General features: G+C 45.3%; 1 protein-coding gene across 1 annotated transcript in view; it reads left to right on the top strand.

The window, feature by feature from the left end:
- The window catches only part of CPXM2 (carboxypeptidase X, M14 family member 2), a 159,081-nt gene that overhangs the window by 73,944 nt on the left and 64,244 nt on the right, over positions 1–20,893 (top strand). The window contains exon 5 of the mRNA XM_044916228.1: positions 6,224–6,363. Within this exon, the coding sequence (XP_044772163.1) occupies positions 6,224–6,363 (140 nt within the window). The remainder of the gene's footprint in view (positions 1–6,223; positions 6,364–20,893) is intronic.

The following is a 20,893-nucleotide window of genomic DNA, read 5'->3' as shown; positions in this document are numbered from 1 at the left end:
TTCCCTTGGCTTTTTAAAATTAGAATTTATATTAATCAGTTTTGTAAGCAAGTAGTTTGAGAATCAGAGTGTTAAAGGATGATTAAAAAAAAAACCAAGAGAATGGTGGTTGCCAGGGGCTGGGGGAGGGGAGGTGGGGAGGTGTAGGCCAAAGGGTACTGACTTTCAATTATAAGAGGAATAAGTTCAGAGGATCTAATGCATAGCGGGGGACTGTGGTTAATAATATGGTACTGTACACTTGAAAGTTGCTGAGAGCCCATCTTAAGCATTCGCAGCACATAAAAAGTTAACCCGGAGGTGATGGATATGTTAATTATCTTGATCTTGGTAATCATTCCACAATGTACATGTACATTGTACACTTTAAGTATAGCAGATATTTATGCCTGATATATTTATGTAATATATTAAATATATAATTATATTTGTCAATTATTACTCAATAAAATTGGAAAAAACAAAAAACAAAGGTGCCTTGCCTGTGGACCCCCACACCCACCCACCCCCTGAAGCCATCACATGCTGTGAGTGAGGCAACTACTCCAAACTCCTTTTAATTGTTTCTTTGGGAATTTAAATATTTATTTCTATTTTTTTCGGTGGGTGGGGGTAGGGACAGAAGGAGAAGGAGAGAATCTTAAGCAGTCTCCACGCCCAGCGTAGAGCCCAGTGCGGGGCTCAATCTCATGACCCCGAGATCATGACCTGAGTTGGAACCAAGAGTTGGGTGCTTAACCGACTGAGCCACCCAGGTGCCCCAAATACTTATTTCTAAATAGTATGCACATATTGATATGTATTGGTTTGCACATTTTTGACTTTTTATTCTGAATTCATATTATAGAGGATGAAAATTTCAGCTCATTTTTATGATCCCTTTACCTTAACTAATCCTTCCAGTGAAATTGTATCTCAAATTTTGGGTAAATCTACATTAAAGGTTCTCATTATTAGGACTGTGTAAATAGTGCTTACAACTTGAGCCCAGAAATAGTGCAGTTTCGAGCCAAGGGAGATACACTCTGTATCCTTTCTTGACACCTTTTTGTTTTCCTAGAGCTGCTTGTATTTTTAAAAAACATTTCCCGTGCCCTGTAATAGGTCTGGGTCTGTAAAATACCCCTTAATACAATTTTTAAGGTCAAACCTGTTCAGTGATTTTTGGTCTCAGAGTTGTTTTTTATGTTTCTGTAAGACATTCCTTCAGGAGCCCTTGACCTGCTGTGTTGTGAATGGCTTGCTTTCCAGATCTTTATACAGCTGCTCTCCTGGGACTATCTCCTCCCTCATTCGGGGAATTCTCTCCTATGTTGGCACCCTTGATTTCTGGATCTTGTATCTTCTTTTTGGTGTTCTGCCTCATTTTTGTGGAGCGCATTCATCTTACAGCTTTATGGAATTGGGGCATGAGAAATTTTGGGGGGATCTGTGAATCCGAAAATGTATTTTACCATCGCAATGGACAGTTTGGCCGAGTGTAAAAATCATGGGTGAAAAGTCTTTTCCTTCAGAATTTTGAAGTCATTATCCCTCCATTCTTTGAGCTTCAGATGTTGCTACTAGGACTTCTGGTACCATGCGGATTCCTTTGGCTTGGTTTTATATATTTGTTTTATTTTTTGTTTCCTCTCTGGAAGCTTCTAGAATCTTCTCTTCATGTGTGATGTTTTGAAGTTTTATAAAGATATGTTTGGGTGTGGGTCTTATTCATCGTAGTGGATTCTTAGTGTTTTGGAGACTTAAACCTTACAGATCTGGGACATTATTTGCTTATAGTATTTTTTTTTTTTATAATTTCCTCCCCCGCTCTTCTTATTTTTCTTTGATTGCCTATTGTTATTGTAATTTTCACATTACAAGAGCTCCTTTTTCCTTTCTAAGAATATCCTTCTTTTGTTTTATGCAAGCAAGAGCTTCTTCAAGGGATAGTCATTATAATTTCTTTGAGATTTTCTTCTGTTCCCCATTACATTTTTAGTTTATTTAATTTCTGTTTGTTGGAAGCCTGGCTACCTTGTGTCCTGGAGCTGGAAGGAGGAGGCGAGCTAGGGTGTCTCACTCTTCAGTCTGCTGCTATCCACTGACTGAGTTCTCGGTTTTTTCTTTTTCTTTTTTTTTTTTTTTAAGATTTTATTTATTTGCGAGAGAGACAATGAGAGACAGAGAGCATGAGAGGGAGGAGGGTCAGAGGGAGAAGCAGACTCCCTGCTGAGCAGGGAGCCCGATGCGGGACTCGATCCCGGGACTCCAGGATCATGACCTGAGCCGAAGGCAGTCGCTTAACCAACTGAGCCACCCAGGCGCCCTGAGTTCTCGGTTTTTATCCATCATATCACACCTGCCCTCCTGTGTCTGGAGCCCCCAAATCCAGAGCCTCTAGGATTGTTTGGTTTTTTAAAGAGAAAAATTTCAGGTCTTCTGTGGGGTAGGGAGATCTGTAGACAGAGCTCTGTGGGAATCTATTTTTTTTATACATGTTTTGAATCAGTTCCCTGTTTTCAGCCCTGCCTCGCCTTTCAAGCTACCCAGGAGTCTAGTTTCAGGGCTTTTTAAAGCCCTGGGTGACTTGCTTCTCACTGGTGTTCCCCTTGTAAGCTTGCATCTCCTTCTCTTGCTGAGTCATTTGGGACTCCTCCATCTGATTTCTATCTTCATATATTGTAATTTGGAGATTATAAATGTCTTCTAGTTTTGTCAGATCTGACAAAATTTTGTCAGATTGTATTTCTTTATCTTGTTTTCTTTGGGAGGAGTTTTTGAGACTAGAGTGCAGAGAAATCAACATTTACTCTATCATCTTGAAACAGAAAAATCTCTTTGTTTTGTTTTAGAGAGTGAGAGATTGGGGGGAAGAAGCAGAGGGAGAGAGAGAATCTTAAGCAGCCTTCACACTCAGCCTGGGCTCGATCTCACCACCCTGAGATCACAACCCGAGCTGAAATCAAGAGTCAGACGCTTAACCAACTGAGCCACCCAGGTGCCTCAGAAAAATCCCATGTGATCTTAAGTGGCTAGTATCAGGTTTTCTCTTTGTTTTGGATTTAATAATTTCCACATTTATCTTAAGCAAAATTTAGTCTGTTAGATGCATTGGTGTTTTTTTTTTTTTAAGGTAAAGAAATGATGAGTATGACTTAATTGCCTAGAGAAAATTATATTAATTCTTAACTTATGGAGCTCTGTAGTGTACAAATTATCATTCCATCTTAGTGGTGTTTTCAAGACTAGCTTATACTCCAAGGAATCCCACTTTTCATTCCAACAACTTCTGATAGAAATTTCTCCAACATTTATGAAGTCTTTCCTGCATTTTTGAACCGAAAGGGATGAGTGTACCCTTCTCTTGGTTTCCCAGACGTCCTACTGACATCACGGATTGCTCTGTGCTAAAATTTGGTGACACCTCTGGGACTGGCCCCTCCTCTTTTGCTGAATCCTTCCAGGCGCTTGCTTTATAAATTCATAATTGATTTTGCAGAGGTGGCTGTCACTTCCCTGTTGAATCAGCTTCGGAAGGGGCCTTCCAATCCCCTGACACCTTACTGCATTTAATTGAAGGTCTAGTGTGCTCAGGAAGAGCTGAGATCGGCAGCAGAAGCAAAATACCCAGGCTGGCCCAAAACCAGGAGCCCAAAATTTAATTCCAAGTCGGAGTCAAGTAGACTTCGGTGGAATAGCATGGGGATAACTCCTCCACATTCTGTGATTCTCTTGGGGTGACGATCCCAGGCTCTATGGCAGCTCTGTTCTCGTCTTCTCAGCCCGTGGCCGGGTATTATCAATCTTGGCACAGCTGACACTTTGGAGGAGACACTGCTTTGTGGTGCGGTGGTATTGTCCTGGGCATTGCAGAATGGTGAAGAGCATCCCTGGTCTCGGTCCATCCATTGTCCGTAGCACATATGTGCCGGCTGGGACAGCCAAAACTGTCTGCAGACTTTGCCAACTATCCCCCAGGGGACAACATGGATTCCTACTGAGAACTTCAGACTAGGAGTCTCCTCTTTTTTCAGATTTTGTAACTCTGTTCTGGATATTTGAAGTTGTAGAAAATGTGGCAGCAAGTGCCCGGAATAGTATTGTAATTCCTTATAATTTTGTAGAATGTGGGATAATTCATAAAGCGCCCATATTTCCATAATTTGCCAAATAGTCATTGTTTTAAATATACTGATAACTAACATTTGTTAAGTGCTCGCTTTTTTTTTTTTTTTTTGACCCACCACACAGTGTGCCGGGTCCTATTGTAAACACTGTCAATACCCTAAGGGAGAAATGAGCGTTGCCCCCATTTTGGCAGATGGGGAAACTGAGGCACAGAGCATTTCGGCAAATTGCTTGAGTTTATACAGGGTGGAAGTGGCAGGACTGAGATTCACACCAGGGCAGGAGGACTTCAGAGCACAAGCTCTTAACCAGCACTTTGTGCAGTGGTTGATTTTAAGGTGCTGAGCCCAAAACACCAGCTGCGCTTGTAGACTTTAGCCCGTCCATTCTGAGCACCAAAAGGGCAGGACTGCACATGTTTTCCACCTTTCCATTCCTCTTACCTGGGCCAGTACCTGGCAGATTGTAGAGGCACGGTGAAGGTTCATTTTAATAAATGAAATAAACACCAGTCTCATGGGTTGTTGACGCGAAAAGAGGAGCCCAACAAAAACTAAGTGTTACGGTTTCTCAAAGGAAGCTCAGTGGTGGTATTGTAAGTACTGATGTGCTAAACAGGTGTCTGTCATTGGGAGGATCCCTGCCTTTGGTGAGGAGGTACAGGAACCGGGCTAGTAGCCTCCAGCCTGGGGCAGTGGTCTCCTTGTTGGCGGGCAGTTTTGGGAAATGAGAGCTTGGGTGTCAGAGGGTCACCCGCACTTTAACAAAACCCACCAAAGCATGGGTGAGTACCGGTAAGACACACTTGCATAATTTAGCCTTTCTTTGACGGTTCTAGAAGGCAGAACCCTGTAGCACTCCCAGGTCCCAATCACAGACGCCCCGTATGCCATGAGACCCCAAGGGGCTGGTTAATTGAGAGCTTGAGTTTCTGGACAATGTTGACTAATGGGTGTTTCCAGTCACCTTCACCCGAGATGGTAGTGCTTTCAGGAGACCGTGATATGTGAGTGTTCTGACATTTCCCTCAAAGCTCTTTCCAGATTGTTTCAGGAGGGGGTGGGAGTGCATGTACTATGGTTTGGTCCTGATACAAGGCTGATGTTAGCTGGCGCAGAGATGGTAGGGCCCCACTCATGGAAGCCTTGGCCGTGTTGTTCGTCTGCTGTAGCTGGACTGCGAGTTTCACATCACTGTTGCCCATTAGAAGTAAGGCTGCCCCAGAATTTGAGCTGAGAGGTGCTCAGAGGGAGGAAAGGTGGTCTGGCCTGTCTTTCAAATATCACTTAGACTTTTTTTCTGATTCTGTATTTGTGAAATAGCTATGGGAGTAGCCATGGGTTCATGTAGAAAGGGTCTTAGTAAATTAGGAAGCTTCACTTAGTTCAAATATCCTTTTTTCCCCCTTTTATCTCATCCTTCCTTCCTTGGAATTCTTTCTTGAAATGGTGATAATACAGGGAAAATTCCAGAGCAGAAATGTCACATACCTTGTAAATTCAGGTCAAAAGAACTTTGGTAGCAATAGTAGCCAAAACTCAACGCATCAAGTGACTTAAATGCCAGTAAATAAATATTCAGTAGATAAACTTACCCTTCAACATTCAGCTCAGATAGCACCTCTATCCTGGTCTCTCCCAGACCAAGTAAGCCATTATCCTTAAATGCTCCTGTAGCAGTTTGCTCCGGTTCCCGGAATAACACAGGCCCCATTGTGTTTCTAATTTATCTGTTTTCATGTCTTTCTTCCTGCCTGGATGGTGAGGTTCTGGGAGGGAAGGATTCACCTTTGTATCCCCAGCACCTGGCATGTGTAGGCTGGTACGTAGGAGACGGTCTGTGCCTGCCGGATGCATGAGTAATAGGGGAGCTCATTAAATTTCATCTTCAACACTGGGCAAGAAGAGGACGTATCATATTGAAATATTTCCAACTTGTTAATAACAGGCCACTCCGTGTTATGATTTAGGAAAAGGAGTGTTCAGGACATAGTGATTTTTTTCTCTGTCCTGTGCTCATTTCTTCTACCCCCCCCCCCCCCCGAGCCCCCACAAGTCTCATGAAAATATTCATTGACTGGGTCTTTTTGAAGAACATCTCTCTTTCTTTCCAGGCAGGTATTAATGAAAATGACTTTTACGATGGGGCGTGGTGTGCAGGAAGGAATGACCTCCATCAGTGGATTGAAGTGGATGCTAGACGTCTGACCAAATTCACTGGTGTCATCACTCAAGGAAGGAACTCACTTTGGCTGTAAGTGTGGGTAGACCTGTGCTTTTCTAGACTCCATGCCTTGGGTCTAATGTTATAGGGTTTGGACAGAGACAGGGAAGATGCAGAGAAGTATCTGGTGATAAGCAACAGAAGTGAAGAAAATTGGAATGTGGACAGGATGCTGGGCTTGCTGTAGACACAAGCATCTCTTGAAATGATGTTATCCCCTGTACGAGAAGAGAGAGAAGGACCCACCTGGCAGGTTGGGCTGAGTAGACAAAGGTGTTGTAAAAACAATGCAGCTTAGGTAGGTGGCTGCCATCTTGGATCTGTGATGAGTTACTGGTACCCTGACTGGTAGACTGAACACAGCCCAAGGTGGGAACTCTGACAGTGAGCAATAGGTAACAGGTCCAAGCCACTGTTCTGGAGTAGATGGTATGAATCCTTTAGAATCTGAGGACTGGAAGCCCAGAGAGGTTCCCAAATAAAGGACTGTAGCGAAGTAGTAGAAATGAAGGGTGAGCCAGTATGAGGCCTGAGAACGAGATGGAGCCCATTTCTCAGAATTGACCTTGGGCCCAGGGTTGGGTCAATAACAAGATGAAACCGATAGTAATCCTAAGAGAGGTAGGCTCTCCATCCCATGGTAAAGGCACACAGTGGAATATTGCATATTACTCAGCCTTAAAAGGGGAGGACATTCTGACACGTGCTATACCATGGATGAGCCTCGAGGAGATTATGCTAAGTGGAATAAACCAGTCACAAAAGGACAAACATTGTGTGATTCCACTTAGTGAGACCCCTTGGTGGCCGCCGGGGCCTGGAGGAGGGGGAATGGGGAGTTGTTGTTTAATGGGTCCTAAGTTTCAGTTTGGGGTGATGGAAAGTTCTGGAGCTGAATGGAGGTGGTGGTCACACAGGGATGTGAATGCACTGAATGCCACTGAATTGTACACTTAAAAATGGCTGGAATGATACATTTTATGTTATGTATCTTTACTGCAATAATGAAAAATTGTATGTGCCAAAACAATGCGCACAATAAAACCAAACAACCTCCCCACCTCAACCCGGGGCTGGTCATGGAGACGGAAGCAGGGCCACATCTGTGGGGTTGTCCTGTGACTCCAGCCATGTGGACAGCAGGCAAGTGGAGACCGGGAGCTAGACAAGGCCTAGAAGGGTCCATAGGACCTTGGGTGCTTTCTGAATTTAAGCAAGAATTTTCAGGTTCCTCTAACATCTGATGACAATTGAGAAGCCAAGGGCACAAAGGCCTCCCACGCTGACATTAGGAAACTGGCCCAGTTAGCTAAGACCCCTCCTGCCCTGCCCGCCTCACCTTCCTGTCTGTGCCACACTCTAGAATTTCATTTCAGTATTTGCTCGTTACCTCTTGGCAGTTGTGTAAAATCTGTCTGTAATTTGTTGATTCGATTACTTTTTAATTCCTGGAAAGGTCAACGTTAATAAATAAACCAGGATAAAGGAGGGGAACCTGACATCTGTGCTCACATTTAACTGCCTGTCATTGTCACTGTAGAGGGGACTTTCTTACGTAGTGACAGTTGTCAGGCAGTGACTCATCATCTATTTTCCTCTGCGCTTTTTTATCGTAAAGACGATATTATAACATCTAGCAACATTTAAAAACAGTACCCATGATTCCACTGTCCTTAGACAAACATAGTTTTTTGGGGGACATATTTGTAATCCTATTACATATGCAATCATGTTATTTTAACTTAAGAAGGTATCAGAGCATTTTTCATGCTGTTACTGAGACTTCGTAATGGTCATTTTTAATAGCCTGTAATTTACCCGGCCATGGCTCCGGCTACCTTCTCGGTTTTCTGGTATCACATATCATTTTGCAAGAAAGCATTTTCATACTTTTTTCTTCCTTTGAATTATGTCCTTCAAATACATTTCCGGAGCTGGGATAATTTGTGCATTTTGACAACATTTGGTTATGTATTTGTGCTGTTTTGTGTAGTGCGTTTTTTTTTTCACTTTGCTTTTCAGTAGCACCCATGTATGTGCTCATAATGATGATTTTTGCTCTGTGGTGCGCATTGTGCTCTAATCAGCTCATTACCATGACAATTGTTTTCACTGTTTAGATTCTGAAAGGCAAGAATTTGGGGGAAGAAAATGTTGAATTGCTCAAGGGGAAAGGAAACTTGGACAGAAAGATTGATCTTGAGATTATCCATAGGGATGAATGAAGGGATTTTACCTTAATGCTGGGATATTAACCTGTCTAACCACTGTCATTAGAGAGCCAGTGGTCGAGTTATTATTGGATTAGAAAGACCAAGCAGCGTAGGAATAACACTCACATTCCATTTCATCTAGAACACAAGAGCATTTTAGGTGAACAAGAAATTGCGGTAGAATAGTATCTTTCTTTGACTATGCCTAGGACAGGAACATCTTAGAAGACAAGGGATAGAATTGCTTTTAAGAGTCAGATTTTTTTTTTTGGCTAAATGTCTTTCAAGTCAAATTGTCCTTCAAGGACGATGGAAAGAAATTTGATGAGTTTCAGTTTGTCTTACCTCCTGGAATAGGACTGTCTCCACTAAGGACTGAAGAGGAAATAGGACAAGGATGAATTTTGGTATCTGAAACTTTTTATTCCCCAGAGGCATGGATAATGCTAGAAGCATTGGGATCTGTCCCAGGATGACCAGAAGACATGTCAGCCATGGGAACCATCAAATGCTGACAATGAAGAAGGCAGCAGGTGTCCCTCTTTCCCTCTCCCCATGACCTCGGTCCCCACGCTGTTCCCAGGACAGGTGTCTATGGTACCATTTTTTTTTTTTTTAAGATTTTATTTATTTGACAGAGACACAGCGAGAGAGAGAACACAAGCAGGGGGAGTGGCAGGGAGAGGGAGAAGCAGGCTTCCTGCTGAGCAGGGAGCCCGACATGGGGCTCCATCCCAGGACCCTGGGATCATGACTTGAGCCGAAGGCAGATGCTTAACAACTGAGCCACCCACGTGTCCCTATGGTACCATTTTTAATATTCCTATTTATGGGCTTCTGTGTTCCTCCCTGCTGGTCTGGGAGTACCTTTATGATAGAGACAATGCCTGGTCGCCTTGCCCTGTACCAGGCATCTATTAAGACACTCAAGTAGTGATTTTTTAATGAACGAATATTGTTAGGAAGTAACAAATTGACAAAGGTCCGTTCACATGGAATGGTAATGAGTTCATTAATCTGCAAGTGTCAGTGACGGAGAACAAGTTTGCAGTGGGAGTCGGGAGAGGAGAGGGGCCGTGGAAGGTTGAGGAGTGACGATTTCTCGTGATGTATGATAGCATGGACAACAGAATGCCTTTGGAGTCACGTCACGGCTCTTGACTCTTGTTGGTTATGAGACTTCCCTTCTTGGAACCTCAGCTTGCTGCCTGAAATAAGATAACTATTCTCTATGGGGTCAAGATGCAGTGGAGGTCAAATGAAATTACCCAGCACATAGTAAGTGCTCAGTAAATGTTAGTTTCTTCCCTCTGCATCTCTTTGGGTTTATTTAAAACAGTGGCTTGGAAGCTTTATTTTTAGCCACAGAAACCTTTGGAGGATACAGGGAGCTCAGCGAGGCTGCGCTGTGTGAATCTGGGGGGCGCAGGGGAGCTTTGCCTGCCTAGCCCGACCTCCCCCCCTCCCCAGCGGAGCAGCCCTGGAGGATGCCTTCATCCAGGTAGCTCTGGTAACAAGCATACTGAACGGCCTGAGGGCCCTCTGGGCCGGTTACAACCCTGCCTGCTCCTCCAAAGGCCCGTGGCCGCTTCCTGAATCTTGCCGGGTAAAGGGAAATTGTGGAATTCAAGCCAAGACAAGCAAGGGCAGGGTAGGAATTAGAGCTTGATTTTTCTAGTTAAACATGCAGAACCTACCCTCATCTCAGAGTGTTGCATTTTGGCTGGGAATGTTTTAGGAATGGAAGGGCAAGAGGTTGCCGACCCTTTGAGGTCGGAGCCAGATGGGTATTGCTGTGTATAAAGGCTTCTGTCTGGTTGTTAGAATACGGGAGCACGTGGGAGTTACAATGCATATATATTTAAGGATATTATTAATACTTTTCATCTGTAGGACTTTCATAGCTGGTATTTTTTTTGTGTGAAGATTTTATTTATTTATTTGTCAGAGAGTGTGAGAGAGAGATGAGAGAACACACACAGGGAGAAGCAGGCTTCCCACGGAGCAGGGAGCCCAGTGCGGGGCTCGATCCCAGGACCCTGGGATCATAACCTGAGCTGACGGCAGACGCTTAATGACTGAGCCACCCAGGTGCCTCGTATGGTTGGTATTTTTAAGTGAACATCCATAATCTTACTTGTTTCTGACATTCTCTTTGTGTGTTTATGAATTCATTCAGCTGTTACTGAGCACTCCGTACTCAGCACTAGGGATACAAGGTGAGCAAGGAGTGGCCTGCTTGCAGGGAGCTTTCATTCTGGTGGAAGAATCCGGTATGTTAACAGATTCACTAGCATCCGCAAAGTACCCATTGATGAGGGATGGGGAAAGAGCTGTTACCAGATTTGGGATGTAGGCGTGAAGGACCATATGGCAGGTCACAAGGCTTAGCCTAGGTCTGTGACTAGTTCATAATCCAGTTGATGACAAACTATAATTCTAGTTTTAATAATTTTTCTATTTGAAAGTAATAAAGTATAATTATTTTCATGATACTGAATAATTTATATTTTTCACCAGTAGAAATTATCCTTCTCCATCGCACTGCAGTTTAGTGAAATGTTAGTATACTAATAAAAGCCAATCTTTAATTTCCCTAATTTCAGAAAGTATATTAGACATACGGGTGTTACAGTTATAACCAAAGTGATGATTGACAAGTTAATTATTCTGCTGGAGGGGAATAGATGCTGTAATGATGTGGGCAAGATACAGGCGATTAAAAATAACCACGTTTTAAATTTTAATTGTTTAATAAGCAAAATGATTCTTATTTTCTGGAGAGTCTGTAAATGTGTCCTTAAAGTGGGGTAGCTGTTTGACTGATGAGTTTGTAAGGTGAGGACTGGGAGGGTTTGGCTGGTTGGCTGACTTTTTAAAAAGCAGTCGGGCTCTTTAGAGCCAGAGGAGTGGGTCCCCGGCTGTGAGCCAGGCTTGTGACCGAGGACACAGTGATGGTAGAGCTGGCTTTCTATTTGTCCGTGGAAAGCTGTAGCAAAGGTTCTGAGTGTGGGCCTCCCCGTACACAATTCTGATGGTGAAGGAAAGGAGCAGATGAGGTGCCCCAAGGAAAGGCTTGTCTCCCCCTTCTGCTCCGGAGACAGCTGTGTTCACAAGGGGGGCTGGTGGCCGACGGGGCAGATCGCTGAGGGGCTCGGGGGTGGCTGGGAGGAGTGGGACTGACGCCGGTGGAGGAGCTCACCCTGGAAAGGAAGAGGGTCTCCTTGTCCCTTGAGATACTGAAGGTGGGGGAGAAACCCTGAGGTGGATTCACAGCCTTGGCACTAGAGGGTTGGTTTTACATTCTTGCTGAAGCAGGAGGCGGGGTCCTCTGCAGACAGTGAGTGTGGCCGGTGTAGGGGTTGGACGCTTCTAGCAAGAGGACAGGGAGAGCTGCCGAGCGCTCAGCTGGTGTCCGGAGCTCATAGAATTGTAACGGTCCCACTTGGCACTGAGGGCACTTTCTGCACTAGGGGGCGGTAGAATTGGTGGCCATTTCCCTGGAGGAGGTCCGGGGACAAGGGCGTTTTGCGAGCTGGTAGGACACAGAGCGCATTTGGAAGGAAGGGTGTGAGGTTCAGCTCCAGGGCTGGTGGGGGAGGAGTCAAAGGCAGAGGGCTGATTCCCTGGAAGTGAAGGGCAAGTTCAAGGAGCCACTGGGGGAGATGAGGCTTTAGAAGTGACACAAACTTGGCCGGGAGGACAGGGGTCATCTGAACACTCCGCGGGGCCAGCAGAGGTGATGATCTGGGGCCCGGGGGGGCGGGGGGTGTGAGCAGAGGGTCCGAGAGGAGCAGACGTCTGGAAATCTTGAGGCTGCAGGGTTGGCGCTCTGTGCTGTCCCTGTTGGGAGCATCTGCAGGACACGCTGGACCCCAGCTCAGAGGAGGTGAGGAGGGGGCGGCTGAAGAGATGGTGGGGTCTGGTGAGGAGGGAAACGCAGGTAAGAAGAGGCAGAGGCAAATAGAGACGCCGCTGAAGGGTGTTCATGGGCTGGAGGGGGAGCCTTCCCAGCACCTGCCTGGCCCCGGGGTTCTGCCCAGTGACTGGACCTCCGGCTCCCCAGTGAGAAGTGTTCACCCAGGCCCTCCCTTTCTCTTCAGTTGATCTGGTTTTCTGCCTTCATGGCTCTCTCACTGCCCCCCGCCCCCACCTCCAAGAATGCACAGCGGCAGCCCCCCCGGGGCACAGAGGGAAGGGGCGCCAGGGGCTGGGGCCGGGAGCTCGGAGGGACGCCCAGCAGTCCCTGGAGCAGAGCTCGAAGGGAGGCTGGCTGGCACACCATCACTCATCTCCTGTTGAGTGTGTGTGTGTTTTCAGAATGCGTGGTGCTGTGTCTCCTCACTTACCGGTGACATGAAATGTTTGCCACCTGCGGGGGCTGGGAAGACAGAAGCTTCCAAACTCCTTTCTAACTTCTTTGAAAACTGACAGTCTTTGAATTGCTGAGTTTGGCACAAAATGGAGGGGTTTTCATGAAAACCTCTGCAAGTTCAAGTAAAAAGCCAGGCATGCGATCAATTCTTCATGTTATGTTTCCACAATGCAGGGAGAGTTGTTTGAAATTAAATAAAACTCTCACTTATGCCTGCATGGCCCATACCTGGTTTCCTGGGTGCCAGTGACTAAGAAAGAAGCTCTCAGAAGGTAAAATCTTTGAAATGGAAACAACTCTAGAGCTCCTTCCCAGGGATGGAATTTCCACCCTGCTTTATTCAAGGGTCCACTTTCCCTAGCTGTGCCTCCCCGGGAAACCCTCCAGAAGGTTGGTGGGTACACCCTGTCTTTTCTCTAATTGGTTTCCAGGTGGAGGGGGATCTGCCTGCAGTGGGGCCCCTCCCCTACTTAGCTCATGTCATGCTTCCACCCTGGACCCACATAGCCTTTGTGGATTGGCTCCCACTATCTGTCTGACTCATTCCCTTTGCTCACTGCACCCCTAGCAGGAGCCTCCTCTTTGTTCCACAGATAAAGGAAGCATGTTCCTGCCTCAGGGCCTTTGCACTTGCCATTCTATCTGAAGGCTCTGCCCTCTTGCATTCAGAGGCTTTTTTCTGACCATTCTTTTGAAACTCACTCTTAGTCGCTCTGTGTCCTTACTTGGCTTTATTTGATGACCAATTTATTTGTTGGTACTGGCACTGATCTCACTCCCAGGCAGCAGGCGGGACCTAGCTCTTGTGTGCCACCAAACCCCCAGTGCTAGATAGCGCCCTCCAGAGGGAAAGGCTCAGCGACCACCCCTCCTGCTGCATCACTTGAAATTGTTCAGATCATGGCCCAACTCTCCTATCCAGAGGCTGGGCTGCCGCCCCCTGCCCAGAATGCACTCATAGTAGGGGGGCTCTTTAGTGCGCAGACCACTGAGAGAAACTTGTCACACCCTCTGGGGAGGCAGCTCTCCCATGCCTTCGCTGTCCTTCCTTCTCTGATGACCAGGTCCTCAGCTGGTGTGGGAGGGCAGACAGGAGCACCGATTCCGGGGTGAGTCGGAGATCCAGACTTCCTAGTTGGCATGGCCCTGGCTATGTTTCTGAGCCTTTCTGTGCCTCAGTTTCTTTATCTATAAAATGATGACAGTGGTACTTGCCACATAAGGTGGCTGAGGGGACTGAACCAGTTAATACACGGCAGGCAGTCAGGATAGTCCCTGGCATGCAGTGAGCGCCCTGTTGCTGCTGATTTCTTGGTATTTCTTCTGGTCTTTTGTGGAGGGTCCTGCTCGCGCTCCAGCCCCTGTGCCAACCCCTCTTTCTTCTCTCCAGCCGGTGCTCTTAGGGCACTCAGACCACGTCCTCCCCTCTTTCTGATGGGCCTCGCTCCCTGTGTGTGGTCTTCGAGTCCTGACCCTGGGGCAGGTGGGTGGTCCAGGTGGGCTCCCGGCCCTTCCCGGCCTCTGTTTCCTGGTCTGTCGGGAGAAGTGACGACTCCCTGTCTCAGCTCGTTGTGAGTGTTCAGTGAGACACGGTGGCACATTCGGGACACAGCAGAGACTCCGTGAACCGTGGCTGCTGTGATTTGTAACGTGGCCTCACCCCCACTTTCCTCGGAGCTCCCTCCTCTAGCCGTTCACAGCTCGAACCTCCAGTGCCCCCTCGCCCCCAGAGGGCACCCAGGAAAGACTAGAACTGGCTCGGTCGCATTGCAGCGAAGAAGAGCCTGACATTTTGTGAAAACCTTCCTGTGACACATCTGTATTTTACTGACATTAATTTGGCCAGCAGGAGAATTTCTTTAAATAAAACCACGGTGGTTCCCTATACTAGGGTGACTGAGCACTCTGCCTTACTGTACAAGGTGCTCTCAGTAACTCTGCCAGGAAGGTTCCCTTCCTTGTCCCCACTCTGTGGATGAAGAAACTGAGGTTTGGAGAACACAAGTAACTTGGTTATCTCTCTATGTTCAGAGTAAATATACCCGTGCTTTCTGCGCCCCCCTTCCTCCCGCTATTGCTCACGATTTTCCCCTGCGCCTTGAGGCCTCGAGCTCCACGGATGGACTTGTGGGTGCTTCTGCTTGCAGAATCTGGGGCCAGAGGGCATTGCCGGCTGCACCCAGGGCCCACTTACCCATCAGACACAGCAGGCACGGTGCCAGGGGCCTTGTGACCTTTAGGGGCCCATGACAATGTTTAACCCCTTTGACACCCTGAATAAAATAAATGAGCTTTTAGATGGAAGAAAAGGTTTTAATAGATAATGTTCATATCTTCATCTTTATACTCATGTGGTCAAAAAATGGTTTTAAAATTTTTTTTTTTTTAGGGAGGAAGTGGCCTGTGCTCAGCAGAGTAGTGGCCTGCCCTGATGTTTATGTCCTAGTCCCAAGAATCTGTGAACGTGCTAGGTTTCATGGCAAAGGGGCCTCAAGGTTGCACACGGAATTAATATATGTGCTGCCGAAGCGAGCACATGCACACGGAATTAAAATTGCTAATCAGCTGACCTTAAAATAGAGAGATGACCCTGGGTTGTCTGGGTGGGCCCAGGGTAGACACAGGGGTCCTTAAAAGTAGAAAGGGGGGGCACAAGGACAGCTGGTGGGATGGCAACTGTTGCTGGCTTTGGGGCTGGAAGAAGGGGCCCTGAGCAGGGAATGTGGGCAGGCTCTAGAAGCTTCCAGAAGATGCACAGCTCTGCTGACGCCTTGATCTCAGGACTTCTCACCTCTGGAATGGTAAGATAATACATGTGTACTATTTAAACTGCTAAGTCTGTAGTGATTTTATGGCATCCTTGGGAAACTCATAGCATCCACAAAGGCAAAAGTTTCTAGGGTCCCCAAAAGTCCTCAAATGGCCTGGCTGCCCCACAGCTTTGCTCTCTGATGCAAGGTCATGCCATGCTAGAGAGCTCCAGCTGAAGGCAGGGCCTGCCAAGTAGCTCCATGCTCGACATGCATTTTAACTGAATGGAACTGGGCCAATTCTCTTCTCTCTATTTTTTAGGATTCTTGTGAGCCATTTCTTTGGTTCCTTTTGTCCTGGTCTCTTGAGTGACTCTTCCAGATTTAAAGGGCTTTAAATATCTTCTTTTTACTTTAAGTTCTCTGCAGTGAAGCTCCTTAACTAGGAGCTGCTTCATCCTTTACCCAAATTTATTGGACTTGGCCCCCAAAGTGGTATTTTTTCCCGTCTTACCTGGTAGACATTTTTTACTGGAGGTAATGGAAACTGGATAATATTTCTAAGTTTATAACATTCCCTCCTATGGTCTGCATTTTCAAAAGGCCATGGTAACTGGTCCAAAGTGAAAAATTTATAAATGAATGGGCTGATTTTTCAGTGCCCAACATTTGTCTGTACTGAGAATATAGCAGACCCATTTAACTGTGTGGCTGATTGCAGCAGAGAGAGGAGGTGGGACGGAGGGAGAGAATAAGGAGGATGTATTTTGTGTTCTTGAGTGCTATGGGTACCATGCCTATTAGAGACAAAAGGCAACACCCCCCCACGCCCCCCATATTGTTTCAAGATGCTACAAAAGGCAAGTTTAGACCTCTGGGGAGCAGTGGTCTTGCCAACATAGCTTGGCCACAGCCAGGATTTGAGCCTGCAAAGCTCTGTCAAGGAGATGATGGACAGGAAGAGGAAGCTGCCAGCCTCCTCATGGTTCCAGCAGAAAATTGGCCTAAACACTAGGAGAGATTGTTGGGCCCTTCCTTCTCTGACTGAAAAGGGATTTAATAGTGTGCTTTCCCTGCTTGTGTGAGTAAGTGGACAACACTCAGTGCTATTTACAGCTGGGGTCGTGGCTTATTCGTGGTCCTTTTAGTTGATTGATTTTGCTCATTTGCCATAGCCAGTGGTATTTGCCAAAGCAGATGATAGTTGTTGGTGAGGATTTGGGGACATTCTCCCCTGTGAGGTGGAAGGAGAGAAGAATCTGACCAGCAAGTCCAAGTGTCATGAAATTCCACTGTGGTAGAGCCCCGATGGGCGCCTCAGATCTTACCCTGTGTCCACCCAAAATTAGTTCTTTGTGATTTGAGCTACTCGTGTTTTTCCCAGTTACTCCCTTTCTTGTCACTTTGCCTTTTGCTGTACAAAAACTTTTAATTTTTACGTGGCTAATATAATCAGTCTCTGAAGGTTTATGTCATATTGGAAGGCATTGTCCCTTCTGAGGATGTAAATAATTTCCCCCATATTTTCTTCGAGCGCTTTTATGATTTCGACTTCTGCATTGAAATCTTTTGAACCGTTGTATTTTGGAATGTGTGTTGGCTTAGGTGTAATAGATCAAAGTCATTCTCCAATGGCCACTAGGATGTCCCAACATTATTTTTTTTCCCATATTTTCTGCAACTGCTATGGCGTGAATGTCCGTGTCCTCTCAAAGTTTGTATGTTAAATCCTAATACCTGATATGGTAGTGTTTGTGTGTAGAGCCTTTGGGAAGTGATGAGGTCATGAGAGTGAAGCCCCCATGATTGGGATTATAAAAGAGGCCCCCCCAAGCTCCCTAGCCCCCTCTGCCATGGGAGGTCGTAAGGAGAATCTGTGACCTGTGGCACCCTGTGACCATCTCGGACTTCCCAGCCCCCAGAACTGTGAGAAATGAGTTGCTGTTATTTATAAGCCACCCGATCTGTGCTGTTTGGTTATAGCAGCCCACAGGGACTCAGACTCCAACTGAAGGGCCTCCAACTTGATATTCTAAATTCCTGTCTTTCATGGGGTTATAAATTCTAGCTATGTCTTTGGTCAGATTTATGGTTTGCAAATATTTTCTCCCAGTGTGTAGCTTCTTTTTTAATCTTTCCCACATTGGCTTCACATGTTAACCTCTTAGAGGAAAAGATTTTAATTTCAACCAAGTCTACTTTATTGATTTTTTTTTCTTTCCTTTATGGGTTGTGTTTTTGGGGTCATGTCTAAGAACTCTTTATTAAGCTCTAGATCCCAAAGACTTTCTTGTATAGTATCTTCTAAAGTTTTGTAGTTTTATGTTTTACATTTAAATGTATGATCCATTTTGAGTTAATTTTTATATAAACTGTTAGGTTTAGTGGGATTTAATGATATATGGTTAGACCTAATGCTGTATAATTGTGTATAGATATATATTTGCTTCCTCACCAAAGCTGAACAGACTATCTCTCCACTGTAAAATTGCTTTTGCACCTTTGTTTAAAGTCAGTTGGCCATGGGGCACCCAAGCTGGCTCAGTCAGTAGAGCATGGGATTCTTGATCTTGGGGTTTTAAGTTTGAGCCCCACATTGGGCATAGAGATAACTTAAACATAAAATCTTTTTTTTTTTTTTTAAAGATTTTATTTATTTATTTGAGACAGAGAGAATGAGATACAGAGAGCATGAGAGGGAGGAGGGTCAGAGGGAGAAGCAGACTCCCTGCCGAGCAGGGAGCCCGATGCGGGACTCGATCCCGGGACTCCAGGATCATGACCTGAGCCGAAGGCAGTCGCTTAACCAACTGAGCCACCCGGGCGCCCCTTAAACATAAAATCTTAAAAAAAAAAAGTTGGCCATATTTATGTGGGTTTATTTCTGAGTTCTCTGCTCTGTTCCACAGATCTGTGTGTCTGTCCCTCCATCCGTACCGCCTTGTCTTGATTAGTGTAGCTATATAATGTCTTGAAACAGGGTAGATGGATTTCTCTCACTTTATCCCTTTTCAAAATTGTTTTAGCAATTCTAGTTCCTTTGCCTTCCTATATTAATTTTAGAATAATATTGTTTATATCTATAAAAAAGTCTTAAGAGGATTTAACAGGAATTGCATTAAACCTATCTATTAACTTGGGGAGAATCGACAGCTTCCTCATACTGAATCTTCTAATCCACAAACAGGGAACGGTTTCTCATTTATTTAGAGTTCTTTGATCTCCCTCGCCAGTGTTTAGGGTTTTTTAGATACAAATCCAGTACATGTTTTGTTAGATTTGCACCTAAGAGTTTCCTCTCTTTTGAGCACATGTGAATGGTACTGTTTGCTAATATTTTATTAAGGATTTTTGCATCAATATTCATATGTGACATTAGGTTAAAGTTTCCCTTCTGTGAGCAATCTGTTTATTTTTGGTATCGAATCTTCCACAAGTGAGGGAGGGAGGATTTCCTTGCTTTTCTATGCTTGGAGTACGTCCAGGCATGAGCTTTCTGTGGGGCTGGGGGGAGCCTTTGCATGACTGCCTCAGCACCAGTCCTCAGGCTGTTTAGATTTTCTGTCTCTTTCGTCGGTTTTGATAAATTCTATTGCCCTAGAACATTTGTGTTTTGAAATATATTCAAATTCGATTCAGCAAAATTGTTTAAGGATTCATTTCTTCTGGCCAGTGATTATTTTCTCATGATTTTGAAGTGTTTGTGCATTTCCTTCTTTTACTTCACTAGAATATCTAATATCTATCTTACCATTTTCCCCTCCTTTATTTATTTTTAATTTTTAAAAAAGATTTTATTTCTTTATTTGACAGAGAGAGAGAGAAAGCACACAAGCAGGGGGAGAGGCAGAGGGAGAGGGAGAAGCAGGCTGCCCGCTGATCAGGGAGCCCGATGTGGGGCTCGATCCCAGGACTCCGAGATCATGACCTGAAGCAAAGGTAGATGCTTCACTGACTGAGCCGCCCAGGAACCCCTCCTCTTCTTCTTCTTCTTTTTTTTTTTTTTAAGATTTATTTATTTATTTTTTTTTTTTTTTTAAAGATTTTATTTATTTATTTGACAGAGAGACACAGCAAGAGAGGGAACACAAGCAGGGGGAGTGGGAGAGGGAGAAGCAGGCTTCCCGCGGAGCAGGGAGCCCGATGCGGGGCTCGATCCCAGGACCCCGGGACCATGACCTGAGCCGAAGGCAGACGCTTAACGACTGAGCCACCCAGGCGCCCCTAAGATTTATTTATTTTAGAGAGAGAGGGCACGTGAGTGGCGGGAGGGGCAGAGGGAGAGAATCTTCAAAAAGACTTCCCACTGAGCGGGGAGCCGGATGCAGGGCTTAATCTCATGACCATGAGGTCACGACCTGAGCAGAAACCAAAAGTTGGATGCTCAACCGACTGAGCCACCCAGGCACCCCTTTCCCTTCCTTTTTTAAGAATAGCAATCCTTAGAATTATTTATTAGTTCTGCTCTTTTTCTGTTTTTGAATTCATTGATTTCTTTAGACCGATTCTTTCCTTTTGCTTTGTTTAGATTTATTATTCCACTAACTTTCTGAGTTGGACTCTTCATTCACTCATTTATTTTTCTCCCTCTTATTCAGTGATACCACTTTGTAAGACTGAGAAACCTCTGCTAAGTACTGCTTACCTCTGTCCTGGTGGTGCCGACATAGGATGTGTTATTACTGTTGTTTTCTAGGTGCTCTTTAGTTTCGATTTTGGTTTTCTCTTGGATCAGAGATTGTTTAGGAGACTGATTTACGTTTCCTGGGGCAAGTGGGTTTTGGATTTTTAATTTCATACGTGGCTTATTGAATCAGAGAATATTGCCTCTGCTTTCTAATTTCTTGGTACTTGGGAAGTTTCTTTTAAAACATTTTTTTTTTTTTTTTTTTTTTTATTTGAGAGAGAGAATGAGAGAGAGCATGAGAGGGAGGAGGGTCAGAGGGAGAAGCAGACTCCCCGCCGAGCAGGGAGCCCGATGCGGGACTCGATCCCGGGACTCCAGGATCATGACCTGAGCCGAAGGCAGTCGCTTAACCAACTGAGCCACCCAGGCGCCCACTTGGGAAGTTTCTTTTGAGATCTAAAATAGAAGGACTATTTTTGTTTTCAGACTACAGAACACATGTATAGCCATTAGATTTACCTTATTAATTATGGTGTTTAAACTCCTTTATGCTGATCCATCATGGCCGAGGGAGACTGTCTCCATCCTGTGTCTC

The sequence above is a fragment of the Neomonachus schauinslandi genome, chromosome 6, assembly GCF_002201575.2.
Source record: "Neomonachus schauinslandi chromosome 6, ASM220157v2, whole genome shotgun sequence".
Taxonomy (NCBI): Eukaryota; Metazoa; Chordata; class Mammalia; order Carnivora; family Phocidae; genus Neomonachus; species Neomonachus schauinslandi.
This window is presented reverse-complemented; position numbering and strand designations above follow the sequence as displayed.